This window comes from Melopsittacus undulatus, chromosome 10 (assembly GCF_012275295.1).
Source record: "Melopsittacus undulatus isolate bMelUnd1 chromosome 10, bMelUnd1.mat.Z, whole genome shotgun sequence".
NCBI classification, from domain to species: Eukaryota; Metazoa; Chordata; class Aves; order Psittaciformes; family Psittaculidae; genus Melopsittacus; species Melopsittacus undulatus.
This window is the reverse complement of record NC_047536.1, coordinates 22,524,712-22,541,735: the sequence shown is the minus strand read 5'-3', so window position 1 is coordinate 22,541,735 and position 17,024 is coordinate 22,524,712. Positions and strand designations below refer to the sequence as shown.

General features: G+C 50.1%; 1 protein-coding gene across 1 annotated transcript in view; it reads right to left on the bottom strand.

The window, feature by feature from the left end:
* The window catches only part of TOX2 (TOX high mobility group box family member 2), a 140,108-nt gene extending 127,061 nt beyond the window's left edge, over positions 1-13,047 (bottom strand). Inside the window, exon 1 of the mRNA XM_034067013.1 lies at positions 12,946-13,047. Coding sequence (XP_033922904.1) covers positions 12,946-13,047 — 102 coding nt within the window. The remainder of the gene's footprint in view (positions 1-12,945) is intronic.
* Between the last annotated feature and the right edge of the window lie 3,977 nt (positions 13,048-17,024).

The following is a 17,024-nucleotide window of genomic DNA, read 5'->3' as shown; positions in this document are numbered from 1 at the left end:
CGGTTGTTGCAGAGCATCTCACAGCCATACTGCAGTGCAGCAGGAGTATCAGGCCAGGTTCCTCCAGCCAAGGAGCCAGCCCAGGCACCCTTTCATTCTGTGGCAGCATGTGTTAATTGTACACTACAACAGGAATAGATGTACAGTGGTCTTAAACATTCATGAACCTTATAAAGGTTAATTCATTGGCCTTTCTGCTCCAGAAACTAGTTCTGCCTTCATTTACACCCCTGCAGATTCACTGCCTTGGAGCAGGTTTCAGAGATGTAACCTGAGCAAATTTTATCAATTAATTCAAATCTTGAGCTAAATCAGAAGGGGGAATGGATTTACCCTAATCCCCTCCAAACATTCATCAGCATCACCTGCCAGCTCAGCAGGATTTAATCTCTTTTTAATCTCTCAGAAAGAGTGGCATGTGTGGGGAAGAGGCTGGGCACAAAGCAATGGTGGAGCTCTCTCTTTTCTTTTAAATAATTCTGGCTGCTAAGTCGTATTAAGCATTGCTCGGAAAATCATTAAGATTTTTGTTAATATCACTTTCCAGGTAAAAACTGGTTTCCACCAGGAGAGTGTGCACACTTCAGAAGAGGGGCCATGCTATTTGGCATAGGAGAAGAGATGCCCATCCAGCAGCCTCTGCAGGAACACAGTATCCCCATGAAGATGCTCCAGGAGCTCAAATCCATCAGCCGGAGCATGGGGACCACACAAGCAAGCTTTGTCCTGGACCAGGGACCGTGACAGGGCAAGCTGCTGTTTGGTGCTCGCACAGAACCACACACGCAGCATCCGCCACACTGCTACAAACCCAACAGCAAAAACACAAGCACCCCGCTGCCAAAACCAAGCTTTATTGCACAGGTACCAGGCTCTGCAAACAGCTTAAATCCCAGTCCTGAGTGACTTATAGGGTCATGCTCCCACTAAAGCCACCAGTGACCACAGTGATGCTGGCTGTGGATGTTGTGGCTGGTGGCATCCCGCCACCAGTGACTGCTGAGCTGAGGGGACTCCAGTGCAATGTGCCTGATGGGGTGAATCCCATCCAGCGCATTTTGGAGCACCAGGATTAGAGTGTTAGTGTGTGATTCTAGGTTTACATAACACCACCAAATGATTTTGGCAGGAACAATTGGTATTAGCAAGGAAAACGAAGCATCAGGAACAGCCGGCAGAGCAAAGAGACACCTCTCACAGCAGCCCCCAGGCTAGAAAGCAAATAAATAGCAAACACAACAGGAACAACACTTGGACAGCAGGGAGGAAGAGGGGAAACCTCCACATGGGAAACGAAACCTGAGTCATGGCTCAGATGAGCAGGGAATTAAGCTTTCCTTTTTCACCTCCTTCCCACACCCGTCAGACTGAGCTCTCTGCTTTATCAAGGCTCTCCAGTCAAGCCTCTGCCACTTAAACACAGTGAGGGAAAGCTGTCACGCACAGGGCTCTGAGCTGGGAGGGCTGAGCAGCTCCTGCTGAGCCACCCCTGGCCTCACAGACACTCATTGTGGAGCTCAGCAATGCCCAGGCATGGACCAAGGTGCTGATCCCGCTGGATAACGAGCTCTGCAGAGCCTCAGCACCCTCACAGGGAAGAGCTTCTGCCTAAGAGCTCATCTCAGTCTCCCCTGTTCTGGCAGGTTCAAGCCATTCCCACTTGTCCTGTCCCTACAGGCCCTTGCCCAAAGCCCCTCTCCAGGTTTCCTGCACCCCTTTTAGGGTCCGGAGCTGCTCTAAGGTCTCCCTCTCAGCATCAAAACACAGGTTAAAAAACACAGGGAAAAATAAAAGCAGGACATCAACCACCAGCCCCGTTTCACAGCACCTGAGGATGCTGTACCCCTGGCACTCTGGCCCGGTGACCTAGTACTGGGAAGAGGCACAGAGCTCTTCAGAAACCTCTGGGTCCTGCAGCCTTCCTGCTAATTTGCTAAGGAAGTAGCCTGCTCTCCAGACCTGTTTTTTGCCAAGCAGAGGAACCCTTCCCAGCTGGCACCATCCTTGTGCTCATGGCACGATGACAACGACACAAGCTAAAGCCCCATATCCAGCAGCGTACTCTTCCTGCCTCCAAGCTACCCAAGGCTTCCAACACAGGGGGCAAATGAGAAGCCTCACTTGAGCTTCAGAACAGAAGACAATTCCACAAGAGAAGAGGATGTTGATATCCCCACTTCCCAGACAATTAACTGCAAATGGGAAAGGAATCTATGGCTTCACATGCAGCTCCTGGAGAGCAGCTCTGGATAACAGGACTTAATCAGACTCAAATCAGAAAAGATTCCATTATAATGCTGGATTTGCCTGTGATACAAGGATCCTGTTTTGCTAACGACTGCCTCATCTTTACATTTACATTCTGCCTCTATCCCCCGAAATTCAATACCCAGCCTCTGCTCTGGGAGTTTACAGAAGTTATACCTGAATTGGGGTATGTTCTTCTCTATCACACAGGTTTATTGTGGAACACCTCTCATTTGGGAAGTAAGCCCTTAGATATCACCAACACCAGAACGAAAATAGGTTTTCAGTGCAGATGGACATGGCAGGAATATTACAAAGGGACTTTGTGTGACTCCAGCCCAGTCCACAGCCTGGGAGCAGGGAAGATGCATGTATGTGACATCCCAGTGCAGGAGTGGGAGAAGTGGCTGATGATTTTGGATGACGCTGCCCTTGTTCCCAGCTCTTCACTGTTTTCATCTCCAGTTTCACACTGTGACCCTTCCAGGCAAAAAATGAAATAAATGAAACCCTGCACTCTAACAGGAATAGTAACACATGCAGGGAAAGGATGCCAGAGCCAGCAATCTGGATCCTTGCTCCTACAGGATGTGTTTCTAAATCTCAGTCAATACTGCATGTTTTCCAAGGAAGGAGGCATTTCACATCTTACTAATTCTAACTAAAACCCTTTTTATTACAACTTCCTATTTAGCATCTGATTGCAGCCGTCACCACTGAGACTCTCACTGGACCAGAGCAGAAAATCTATGGCCCACAGTTGGTGCAGAGTGGATATTGGCATTCTTCTCTCCTGCCATCTCAGTCCCAGAAGGTACAATTGGAATTACCTTAAATACACTTCCAGAGGACCCTTCCAGCCTCAGCTATGATTTTAAACACGTATTTGTTTCTTTTGTGCTCTCATGCAAATGTGGTCCCCAGCTTCCACTGATGCCTCAAGTTACATGTTGTTATTCTGACCAGAGTTTGGCCTCCCTCAGATGAAGGCCACTACATGCCAACCACCTTGTTTTAAAGGGCTGGTAGTTTATGAAACTAAAAAGACCATTTCAGTCATATTTACCCCCTTTCCAAGCCCAGCCCGTAGTGGAAAACATGATTCAACATTGTTTTCAAAACACTTATGCTTTGGTCTGATTTAAATCAAAGAGTTGAATATTCCACATATACCGTTTGGTAAAGCCAGGACAGAACAACATAGTTTGCAAGCAGAAGGTCACCCACAATTGACACAGTGATACAGGTTGTCAGTTAGTTAAAGAACACATGCCACTGGTCTTCAGTTCACTTTATGACCCACAGCCTTTCCAGCCTTTCCTCCTGGGCAAGCTTTTTATCTAAAGGAGGGGGAAAAAGCCCCCAACAAAACTACAACCTAATAATGAAAACATGACTCTGGTTTTCTTGGCATCTCATAAGTGTTGTTCTCAGCTCTAACAGATTTATCAGGTTTAAACCCACTGTGTCACCAACAGCTGCCTGCAGTGGGGGAGCCCAAACTGTAATTCCAACACAGGTTCTTAAATATACCCAGATTGAATCCTGCCTGACCTCACTGTCTGGCTGCAGGGTTAGCTCCATGGCGCTTGCTGGAAGGTTTTTCCTTCAAGGGCTGTTTGATCTTCAGTCAACAATGCTTATCAGCAGTCAAGCCTGGCAGCCGTTCCCCAAAGTTTGATATTTCTAAAAGCACATTCTTCTCCTTTGAATGCTATTGCGAGACAAGATAACACATCAGGGGAAAAGTTGCCTCCCTGGCTTTAACACGGACAAACAGAGCAGGATCCTATCGGGGAAACACAGATTTCCCAATGCTACAGCAAGCCCCAGTTTCTGCGGTTTGTGTTTCCCCCTCCAGTATTTCTGCTTTTTCCTCTTCCAGACGCAGTCTATGCCCATTGCATCAGCTGGGACAAACCAAGATCATTCAGTTAAGTGTTTCCATAGGAAACTTCCTCTAAAGTTTTCCTAAATTGAATTTCTACCCTGTCCAAGTTTCTTTCCTTTTCACTAAGGGCTCTGGGGCACACTGCCCCTCTTCTGACACTAGAAACTCAATTCCCTACAAATACATCATTCTTCCACAGTGAACAAAACCCACTCTTCAAAGAAGCACCCGTGGAAAATAAGAGATATGGAATGGATCTAAACTGTTATTTTTTTGACAGAGAAAAACAATTACCTTTATTTTAGGGTTCAGTAACTGTAAGTGATCAAATAAATAAACTTTTAATTCAGAGCTAGAAAGCAGCATCAGCCAAGGAGACCTGCAGCTCCCAAACACCCCTGCCCTGAAGGCCCGTGGCAGCATCTTCCCCATGGGGTAGAGGCAAGGTGATGGTGGACATGGAGCAAAACAGCTCACCACTGGCCAGCTTTTGGGGGAGAAAGATGCTCAGCCTGCACGCTGCTAGGAGCAGGACTGGGGTGCACCAGCTCCACACAGGGACAAGCTGCAGTGAAATCAAGCTCTCTGTCTCACCGCCTGCCCCATCTCCTCTCCTGCACAGGGTCCTTCTTCACACTGAAACCATTGCACTTCAGGGTTTCCAATCAGCTTAATAAGTACTGATGAGCTGCACACCTCTACCACCTTCCCAGGGAGAGAAGGGAGATGCTCAGGGAAGAAACTACTCCATAAATCAGGCTGGAAAGGTGAAACTTTCATAGATATAAATGTGGATGTCCACGTCTTTGGAAGAGAGAAGCCTTCCAGGGTGCACCTTTCCAAGGACCCAGGTCTTCTGCAATGGTTGCTCAGCACTCAGGATGGCTCAAATTATTCCTAAAAATAGCTCCCAAATGCCTGGGTATCCTGACATGACCTACTGGAGACAGAGACCTAGCCCAGTTTACACAGAGAATAAATAGCAGAGACACAAGACAATCCTTATCTCCCAACCCCTGAGCACAGGCAAGCACAGGCTATTCCCTGGAAGCAAAAAGAGATAAAGAGGAAGATGATGGCTTTCTCTAAAACCAAGAAGAGGAGTATAGTGTGCAGGCAGGCAGATAGGAGAAAGGGGATGGAGTCTCCCTTAGTCCAGATGGGAATGGAAACTCTGAGTCATTGGTAGGTTTTGCAGGAAGAAAAACCTGCTGATGGGATCCAGTTAATCCCATAGGAAAAAAAAAAAACCCACCCCTTGCCACTGCTGAGGTGGAACAGGATCCACAGGGCATGCACAGCACAATCCTGGGGAAACACAACTTGGATGAAAGGGAGGACAGCGGCTGGAGGCTTCAGTTGTGTGCAAATGAATTTGGGCATCAGGAGGAGGGAGGAGAGACTCAGGGCAGAGCTGCAGCACATTTTACCATCCACCCCTCCTTTTCTCGCTCCTGCTAAATTATGAGATCCTTATCATAGAACGGTTTGTGTTGAAAGGGACCTTAAAGCTCACCCAGCCCCAACCCCTGCCACAGGCAGGGACACCTTCCACTGGAGCAGCTTGCTCCAAGCCCCCGTGTCCAACCTGGCCTTGAACACTGCCAGGGATGGGGCAGCCACAGCTTCTCTGGGCACCCTGTGCCAGTGCCTCAGCATCCTCACAGGGAAGAGCTTCTGCCTAAGAGCCCATCTCAGTCTCCCCTGTTCTGGCAGGTTAAAGCCATTCCCCTTGGCCTGTCCCTACAGGCCCTTGTCCCAAGCCCCTCTCCAGGTTTCCTGCAGCCTCTTTAGGCACTGGAGCTGCTCTCAGGTCTCCCCTTCAGGAGCCTTCTCTTGTCCAGGCTGCCCCAGCCCAGCTCTCTCAGCCTGGCTCCAGAGCAGAGCTGCTCCAGCCCTCACAGCATCAAAACACAGGTTAAAGGGAACAGGGAAACAATAAAAACACCATGAGAGCAAGAGGCTGGTCCTTAAACCAACAGAAAACACAAAATAATGTCCCCATTTTCAACACCTGTGTGAACCAGCCTCCTGTGTAAAGGTTGTAATTAGAGGTCAAGAAACTGCCTCAGACCAAGACCACCCCATTTCTGCAGGGAAGGCTCCTCAGAAGCCACGCACAGCTCCAACCAGCATAAACCAGTGCTCAAATGATCTTTCCGTAATAACAGTGACTGGTCCAGGGCCCTAACTTAACACTTCTCTACCAGTTACTTTGGCCTCAGAGCTGAACTGAAATCACACAGTCCTCCAGAAGAGATTTAATTATATCTGCAGAGGTCACCCAATCAACACAAGAGATTACAGCAGAGGAGAGAGATTCTGTGGCATAATGCAAAGATTTTTGCCTGCAGGCAATGCAGCAGCCAATGCCATTTTTCAAAGAAGAAACGGCATCCATCAGAACAAAACCACCAGAAGGAAACAATAGAAAGAGGAGGGGGGGATGCAGATTATTAAAATATTGAAATCTGGTCATACAAGTGAAAACCCAGGCAATTTAGCACCATTTTCAAGCACTTTGGGCCTTTTTGAGTGGCTTGATCAGATGTTTCAGTAAGTTTTGTTGCACATTTTGTCCCCCTTGCAGCTGAACCGTGCATCCCCCAGTCTAGGTTTAGTTACATGAAAACGTGTGTGTAAAATCACAAAGGTGGAACATTAGAGCTCAAACCTCCAATTAGGAATTAATGGGATCAAAGCTGGAATCACGCTAACACTTTACCCTGACTTGAGAGACGTAGAGTAACATAGAAAGAAAAGGCAGAGAAGGTGGTGCACAACAGCTTCAGACAGAAGCCTTGCACTCACTGGATGGAAAACTGTCAAGGAAAACACATTAGCAGCACAATAACTTATTTTAAATGTAGAGCTGTTAGGAAAACACAATTATATGCTTCATTTGTACTGAAAGATATAACCCAACTTATGGTAAAAGCATTTAGAGTTCATTTTGTTAAAAAAAACCCAACAGATGAGCACAAAGGTAATAGGGAACAATTGTGCACCTACAGGAATAACTTCCCCAGCACAGCATGCTCCAGCTCAGGCAGGAGCAGTCCTCACCTCCTGCTACTGGTATCCAGCAGCAGAGAGATGCAGAGGGAAGGCAGAAGGAACATAGGAGGTTTTCTGCAATTGCTGCAGAAATCTGATGACAACGAGGTGACAACAACCAGCAGGAAAGGAGCCAGCAGCACCCATTCTTACAGCTAGCAAAAGCAGGGCCCTGGAGGAGCTCTGCCAGGGTTAGAAATGCTCTCTCCACCACCCTGAGCAAGCAGCAGCCACACACCATACAAGCTATAGGATGCTCTGATCTGTTTTAAGCAAAATACAATTTATCAGCAGAATGTTTTCTCCATTATGGATGTACAGCCTGATCCTGGTGCATGTTGCAAGCTCAGAGGGTAAGTCCAAAGATGTACGTGGATTTGCCCCACGGTAATAATGCAATAGGCTTTGGACCACTGATTTAGGAGATAATGTTTATAACAGATTCAAAGCATCATAAATGAGTCAGAGAAACCTGCAAGCTTGTGATCCTGAGTGTTTGGTCTCGTGATGACTCCTCTGCTACGAGGACTTCTAGGATCAGGCCCTCGACAAGGTTATTTGGAACTGGCCTCAACAAACATGTTCTTACACGAGTCAGATCGGCCTTCAAAATATCTCCCGTTGTTCCAAAAACATCCAGATGAAAGCCTTCTCTCTGCCTACACAGAGAGAGCAACAATTTCTATGAATGGATGGGCATTCATTATTTAGCTCCCAATCTCTGATTTAAAGCCTAAGGCAAAATGGAGCTTCAAACGCTTTCTGCTGTGCAACCCACCAAAGATAGTTCTGGAGAAAGCAGGGTTGCCCCAGTGAGTGGCTCAAACACCTGTCAGAGGAAGCCCTTGCCCATATTCAGGGCCTAAAAAGTTAAAAATCCACATTTGCAAATCCACAGGAGCTGCCAAATGAGAATAAAATAGGGCCCAAAATTAGAAGTTTGCTGGACTTTGTTCCCCATCCAAAATCCTCCATCTCCAAAGAAGGATTTATGCTCCCTCAGAATCAAGCTGGCTTAGAAAGTAGAAAGGAAAAGAATATATTTTATCTTCCAGAATAGCAAAGCAGCTCTGGAGCAGTGAAAAAGGGAGCCTGTTTGCCCCTGCGATGTACAATTGATGGTAAAAGTCAAAACAAAACAGAATGCTCCACAGAAATACATTCACTACAGCAAGCCCGGCTCATTCCAGCAGCTCAGATCCTGTTTCTGAAGTGTTCTTAAGAGAGCAGTGGTTGCAGATTAATACTCATCTCATGACCAGCAGATTTTAATTATCCACGATTTATGACAGTGCATTGGCAAAACAGGGTTTTTTATCAATTTATCAGCCTAAAAGGCAAGCCACAGGGGGTGTACAGAGATGTAAAGCCACAGAGCCCTATTAGAAAGATCTGGGACAAGTTTTGATGGTGCTGACGAATCCTACAGGAAGGTACAGGGTTAACAGCCCTCCCCAGCACATCTCTCCCATTAGCTGCTGGAGGTGCCTGTGGGTACTCCCAGTGTCACAACAGTGCACTTGCTCCACAAGGATTAGGTATTCCCAGGCTGGGTCCTTCTCCTCCCATCAATCATTGTCCTAAGTGGATATCAAGTACTGTGCTAACCAAGCCTGAGCATCGAAACACCAGAAGCAACTAAGAAGAATGTATATTGAAATTTGTCTCTGCAGAAGGAACACAGAGACATTAATTCACTCCCCCAGAGATTCCCCTGGGGAGCAGGATCACTCCTCTTGCATCGCAGCACACACTGTGTGAAAGAGGACGCGGTGCTGTGCTCAGGCAGCATTGCTGCCATATGCATCCCTTGCAAAAGTGAAAGCTGAAAAGGGAAAATTCCCTCTCTTACTTCCTGGACCTAAACAATTTAAGATCTAGAAAATCCTCGGTAGTGTATCAGCTGCACACCAGATCTGCCACTAAAGCTCTGCTGAGAGCAGAACAAACCCTGTGTTCTAAAACTGTGTGCATTTTTCCATGGTTCACTTATTGTGAAATAAAGATGTAAATAGTCTCCTTTGAGTTGAAGTGGGGAAAAAAAAGTCCAGATTTTCACAAAGCAACTGGAGGGATATGAAAATACCACAGGCCAGAGCAACAACCCCATTATGGGGTGCAGGGCTGCGCTGCTTCTGCTGTAACACCATCACAGCACCCAGCAGCAACGAGACACTGAAAGCTCCACATCACCAGCAATGGAGCAGGTGGGGGGTCTGCAGCAGGTGCCAACACCCCAGGAGAAAAGCCAGAGCACAAAGGGGCTTTAGGCCCATATTTAAGAGGAATCCTAAAGGGAGTTATGCGCTTTCTTCAGTGGGGCTTGGGTGGTCAGTGGCAGACATGGGTGTCACAGTGTAGACAAGGGCTCCCTGCAGAGATGGTACCACTTTCAGCTGAACCTCCCCAGTCCCCTGTGGCTGACAACACATGCAAGGTGTTTCTTCTGTGCAGTCCCAGTGGTGGAGCAGGTCCTGGATTTAGCTCATGGGGAGGAGGTGAGAGGCATGGGAATGCTGGTTGCATCATGTCCTAGGGAGGATTTTGGGTGGCTCTGGGAAGGTGCTCCATGTCACCCCTGTACCTTGGGCTGAGCCCAGTGCAACCATACAACCCAGTTGCACCAGTCACAGGAGCACCAGTCCTGCAGGCTGTGAGCAGCAGCTCACCAGGTACAGGGAAGTTTGGGGTCAGCCCCACTTCCCAGCTTCCATGGCAAGCTGCTCCACATGGGATCACGTGCACTGGGGACCTATTTGTCCCTGCTTTGATGCCACCAGCATGCCCAATGCATAACCCTCCCCCCCCCCAACACCACCACTACCAAACACACTCAGCAGAGGGGAAGGCTCCTTCTTGCCCTGCCTGGGGCATTAGGGACCATCATGTCCACCCATGGGTGGCCAGCCCCTTTCTCCCCCATTCCATTCCCTCCCAGTGGCCAACCCTTCTAGAAAGCTCAAGAAAGCAGTTAAAGAAAGGGTGCAAATACCCTCCTTGTAAGGACGCCTTGGCTGAACGCATGCTCCCATTTCATTATCCCTCTAAACATCCCTTGTCCTTTTAAAAATGGAAATGCTGATACGCAATAGGCACCTCTGTAGCTGCAAAGAGAAACTGTGGCTTGCTCCAGCATGCAGGCAAGCTCACAGACCTCACGGTAACAGTATAATGTTCAGCAAGTGCACAAAACAATCGCATTAACATTTCAGGATGCTTTGAGCTAAAGCACATCTACCCGGTGAGCTCGCTGGTGAGGGGTGTGCAGGCAGAGCTTTGCCCTGCTCTCAGACAGTTATTTATACCCAGTGACACCGCGCAGCCTCTCCCAGCCTCTCTGCCTCCACCCCCAATAAATAAAGACATAAACAAAGCAGCTCTTAGGAAAAAATCAAGCTGAACCTGCACAAAATAAGCCCTTTAAACCGAAGGGCTTTAAAGCACCTTTGGTGAAGTGGGAGGACAGTGAAGAGCCTGTAAGTGCTTCTTGGCCAGGTCTTTCATAAAGATGGATTTCATCCGGGTTACCTGCATGCAGTAGCAGGAGAGCCGATTTTTCCAGCCCACCCTCCCCTCCTCTGTAGCTTTTTAAAGTGGAAACATGTTGAGGTGGACACTGGCTGAACCCAGCTCTGGGATGAGCCACCAGCACTGGATGGGAGTCATGGGGTTGGGACCAGCATGAGTTTCTGGAGTTTCCCACAGGGTCCTATGCAGCTCCGAGAAGCATGAGGCAGCACTCTCCATAGTGAGCACAAGGTAATGATGTGCTGATGGTGATCCTCAGCCATACAGCACCCTGCACTGGATGGAGAAGCTCCCTGAAGTGAAAGCAGCAAGCGATAGGTTTAGACTACGCTGTGATGCAGAAGGTACAACTGCATTCGGCCAGGAAAACAAAGTCGACCCATTTAGTCTCTGGCTTCTTTCCAGCAGCCTCATCCCACAGAGAAACGTGCACAAGCAAATGACATTTGATAACTCAGAAAAGAAAAGAAGAGTCCTGCACATCAGAAAAGGGTAAGTCACTTCCTTCCTCCCGCTGCCTCAAGATCCTCTGTAGCAGTGGCAACAGCAGCATCTGGTGGCAGTGGTCAGTACCGGGGTGCTCCTCTCGAGTGTCCCGTCCACCCTGGAGAAACGCACTCCTCATTCTCCAGGGCTGTGCTCGCTGCAGACCCCGAAGATGCCATCTCCCGCTGCAGCACCGCGCAACAGCAAGGACCCACCGATCCACTGAGACCGCCTAATCCGGGACTAATCTCAGGGATTCAGGCCACGGATGAGCCGCCGATGTGGGGCCCGTCTGTGCGCCCCAAGGCTCGGGTGGGAGCTGCTTGAGGGTGCAGGGACCACGGCAGAGCCCGCGCTACTGCGTGCAAGACCCAGCTCCCACACGGAAAACTGGGAAATAAACTAAACCAATGTTCACATCTAACAACTTCTTGATAAACCCGAGTTCCTAAAGCTAGCAGGATTTGGGGGTGCTGCAGTTCCCAGCGGCTCACACTCACACGATCCCGGACTTCCAGCTTTCACACTCTGCGGGCTGACGTTTCAGCGGCGGGGCCGACTTGCTCCCAGGTGACTCGGCTCTCGTTAGTATTTTAAGAGCATATTTAACATTTTAAGAGCAACGGCAATGATAATAAACCAGTTTGAAACGAGCAGTACGAGGGTGCAGGAGAAACCAGTTTAAGTTATTTCCTTTCAGCTTAATCAGGCATCTCAAACGCAAACTCTGAGGTCTGCTACTGCTTAATAAAAAAAGATAGCCCAAATGATGGAGAACACTTAAATACCTATATTGGCACATAAAGATTAATGTGCTGAATCTGAAAAGCCTCACAGGTTTCCTCCTTCTTGTTTCTAAAGAGTTTGATCCCTAAGTACCACAACAGCGAGCCGAGCCGAGGGCACCTCGAGCTGCGGTCCCCACGCAGGAGAGCATTTTCCTCCCTTTATTAACTTTTATCAGTGCAATTCCCCGAGGCTGGACCGGGAGGATGCAGCCGGGGGCATGTCTCGGTCCTCCAAACGACTCTGACTCCTAAAGCTTCGCTGACGAACCCTCAGCGCGGTTCACCAACACAGGCGGCACTTGGAGAACTCCTCATCCGCGGAGCAGAGCATCCGTCCCCTCCGCTCGTCTCCTCCGGGATGAAGGAAATTTCCTGGAGCACCTCCCCTGCTCTCAAATGTCCCCTGCGGGTCCCTCTCTCGTTACAAGAGCCGGGTGCTTTGCCCTGCGGCTCCAGTGAGCGGGGAAAACGCAGGTCCGGGACCTCTCCCCGCCGGGCTGCTGCTCCGGGAGCCCGCACCCCAAACCGGACCCGGAGGTACCGGTAACCTCAGAGCGGCGGCTCCGCAGCCCAGCGAACAAGGTGCGAAACACCTCAGCAAACAACAACAACCGGCAAAGTGCCCGACAACAACCGCAACAACCGAACCCGCACGGACCCCGCTCCGGGCCGAGCGCTCCCGGCGGGAAAACACGAAACAAACCCACGATGGCAGAAATAAAACAGCCCCGAAGAGCCGCGACCGCTCCCAGCCCGCCCCGAGCAGCGCCGCGGGCTCGGGCTCCCCCGCCCCGCCAGGGCCGGGACCCGACGGCTCCTCCGGCTCCGTTTCCAGACCACTTTCAAAATTCCCTCCCGCAGATCCGGCCGCCGCCGGCACTTTTCTTCCCCCCGCTCCGCTCCGCTCCCATCCCCGGCGGGACGCGCCGGGCTCCGCCGCGCCGGTACCTTGTTGCAGTGATAATAATCCAGCGGCCCGAGGCAAGTGGGGTCTGCGCCAGGCAGGGAGCCCACGGCGGTGGGTGCGGAGGGGTAAAACCGAACGTCCATGCCGGGGGTGCGGGCGGCGGCAGCCGGGGGCTCCAGCGGGCATGGACCCGGCTGCGGTGGCGGCGGCGGTGCCTCTGGCGCGGGGGGCGGGGACGGGGCGGGCGGGGGGGCGGGCGGTGGCCCCCGGCCCGCCCCGCTCCGCACCGCCCCGCGCAGGGGCCGTTATTGTTCGCGGCGGGGCCGGGCGGTTCCCCCCAGAGGCAGCGGCACCGGAGGGGCTGGAGCCCTTCAGTGGCGCCTGCGAGGGGGCAGCAGGGGCGGGCAGCCCCCGGCCCCAGCCCACCCGCTCAGGGCAAGGCTGCGGCAGCCGCCGGGGCAGCGGCAGACCGCGGGGGATACCGGCTCCCGCTGGCTGGTGCGGACCTTGTCGCGTCTCCTGTGCCCCGCACCGTGCCCGGGTTTGGCCTCCTCGCAACACAGGTCGGTGCTAAGCAGCTTCCTGTGCCCCCTGCACAGCTCCTGGTGCCCACCCCTGGAGAGGGATGCTTCCCATCGTGCTGATCCACGCTGGAACGGAGGCCTCGCTCCTTCAGAGCCTGCATCTCCCTACACACTCTCATTCAGCAGAGAAAAGACGGTCTCAGCCTCCAGCACCAGGGCTGGCTTCAAGGCGTGCAGACCTGAAGCCTCCCACCACCCCAGGCCACCTCCCCATGTGACCCCACTGTTGAGGAGCAGCCAGCAGCCCTCCCAGTCCTCACACTGGCATGGAAAGCCCAAATCCCATGGGGAAGAAAGATGCTCTGAGGTGGGCAGGGTGGCCCTAGGATATGTGGGGCTCCCCCATCCCTGCTGCACACTGCAGGCTCTGAGCAATATCCCCTCCTTCCTTCTCACAATAGGCCCCTTAGAAAACCAGCCCAGTGGAGCATACTATCATATACGGAGCATTTTTGCAGTATGTTATTCCACTCCCAGATACAGCGAGTTACTGCAACCGATCCATATGCTCGCAGAGGGCTAGGAGAGGGCTGACAGAGCCAGTCTGCTGGCAAATCTCCAATGGAAATGGGCCTTTTTTGTCTTCGTAAACATCATGACACTTGCAACATGCACCCTGCAGGACTCTCTGTAGCTGGAAAACTGAGCTAAAGTAATGCCAAGTTCTTCCATGAGCATCTTCCATTGCAAGAGTGTGGCCAGCACTGGGAGAGGGAAGGTGGGCTGGGGATTAGAGGGAATGCCAGCTCTGGGAATCAAGTGATTATGTAGAAATCATAGCTCACATTTAAACTAAACCCAAACTTTTAGCCCTTGTGATAGTGGAAAAATACTGGTTTGATATTAAAAATTGATTTGGGCACAAAAACTATTTCACATTTATGGTTAGTTCTCAAACCATTTGAATTTTCAGGAGAATCAGCATCAGGCCTCCAGTGTTCAAGCAGGGAAGCAGCTTGGCTTCTGGGAATTCTCCATGAGGATCCAGGGGTTCCTGGTCAAAGGCATTATAGAGACATAATACTTTGGATGACAACTTTGTGCTCAACTAATGTGCACACATCCTGGTTTCCTCCTTCCCTGTTCCAGCAAATACTGACATATCAAATTATTAGAGCTTCATTCTTTTTGCACGACCCTCCCAAGCAGAGTGACTGGTATATTATGGAGTATAAATAATTAAAACTAAACGAGAGTTGTCAAAATAATGGAACAAAGTGTATTTTGTGAGGCATTATTCTGGCTTGTTTATCCACAAAATGCAGTAATTAGTAAGCAGCCTCTGAGCCATTAGCAAGGCTTTAGTGTATTATTATCTTTATTAATTATCATAATTATTATATTCCATATATTTGTGGAGTCATTGCTAGCAGCTTTACGATTAAGGATGAATTGGCTTTTTCACTTACAGGAGGATTTAAGTCTGTTGTTTCCTATGAAAATCAACACATTTCAGCACCAAACCTGCAGCCACTCCTCAGCAGATATAAACCAGTTTCTTCCCAGTGCCCAAGACACCACAACGGTCCAATTCAAACCATTTTAAGAGCTCATCTTCCCCACACAAAGCACTGTTTCCTTCCTGCCTTCTCACATCCCCAGAGCATGAGATTTACAACGAGCCCTGTCAAACTTTGCACGTTCCTCTGCCTTCGTTAGACCTCAAACAGAGAATGAGCTCAAACACCCATCACCACAAAGCGTTACTGCTATTAATATCATAATGCTTTTTTTTTTTTACATCTATGTAAGCCAAGGAAAGCTGGCAGAGGAAACGCTCCTCATCAAACAAATGTTCTTACAGCTCACCTCGTGTCTTCAGTGTTTCTGCTTGTTAGACTGTCAGAAGAACAGAACCTGGTGAAGCTGAGCATTGCTTGGCTTCCTGGCACAACCCTTGACCAGGGCCTGAAGAATAACATGCCCGTGCATCAGCATCTCCTATTGCACCAGAGGAACCTGCCCAGACTTGCCATATGTTCAGGAAGCCCCCAACTTGTACCTGCTGTTAAATCCTTCTTCAGCCTGTTTTTATCCATATTTCAATGTGTTTTGTCCCTTGATGCAATTTAGTGTCTGCCCCATAGAGCAAGTGGGGATCTACCAGGAGATGCAGATTTGTTTGAACTCCCACTTTCCTCCAGCACTTTGGTGTCCTTCTCTTTGTAGGAACAGCATTATACAACCCCTCGCTTCCAAGGCAGAGGTACACATAGAATCACAGAGCCTTCTCTTGTCCAGGCTGCCCCAGCCCAGCTCTCTCAGTCTGGCTCCAGAGCAGAGCTGCTCCAGCCCTCGCAGCATCTCCGTGGCCTCCTCTGGACTCCCTTCAACAGCTCCACATCCCTGTTGTGCTGCTGCCCCAGAGCTGGATCAGGGCTGCAGGGGGGATCTCCTCAGAGCACAGTAAATGGGGAGAATCCTTTCCCTCGACTGCTGCTCATGCTCTGGGGGTGCAGCCCAGCATTACTGGTGCAGAGCTCCTTCCTGGCAGATGAAGAACACACTTCATGTCCTACCTGAGCAGCATGGCCTTGCCTGGCTGCCCTGAGGGGACTGTAAACATACAACCAGTGCTGGCCAAGTTTCTGATGAGGATGGCTGAACCTCCTGAGCTCCATGCCAGATAGTGTATGCACAAAGCAGACGCGCTCTTGCTGTGTCACCCATGTCTGGATTGCTGCAGAGCTCAGGAAGGAGTAACATGCCCTCATTCCACTATAAGGTTTCTCACTGTTGTCCAGACTGAGAGAGCTGAATGAATTCAGGAACCTGCAAGGTTTTTCCCAGGGTGAGGAATTTCTAGTGCATGTTTTTGAATGCAGATATTTCACCCAAAACCCACTTCTTGGTATCTATCCTGTCTCTGAGTCTTTCCCAGCAGGTCATGTAGAAAGCAGCCTCTCCTTTTTTGAAGCTGGTGTTAACAGGAAGGTAGCTGAGCATTCCTGGAAAGCCCAGCTCCACAGGAGCCATTGGAGCAGGGGGATGCTCAGCCCCATGATGACAACACGTTGGCTCTCTCCTGGTGATGTCCACATTGGACAGCTCTTACCCGCCAGCCGCAGAGACTCAGGTAGCTTTGCATTAGATATCAACAGTCAAGTAAGGAACATCCCAACAGCACAAAGAATTGCAGGGATCAACCACAGCCTGTGCACCCATCACTGGCACCAGCATAACCTGTAGGAATATTTCAGGCCAGTTAGACCTCAAAGGAACACCCTTTGGGGGGGTTCTCACTGCAAGGGTGACCTAGGGCAGATGGGAAATAAAGACTAAACCTCCAGGGAGGTGGAGTGTCCTCAGTCACTGATACAACATTTCCCCACTGCAGCACAGATCTGCCTGTGGGGCTGGAGCAGAGGCTTTTCCTCACTATGGCATGCCCTGGTGGTGTCTTTCATACAGAGCCAAGTGCCAAAAGGGAGAGGGAGAGGTGGTGCAGAGCCTCAGCAGAGGAGCAGTTTTCAAGTGGCTCAACTGCCTCAGCCATCAATCAGCAAGACACCTCCTTGGAACCACAAACAGGGGAC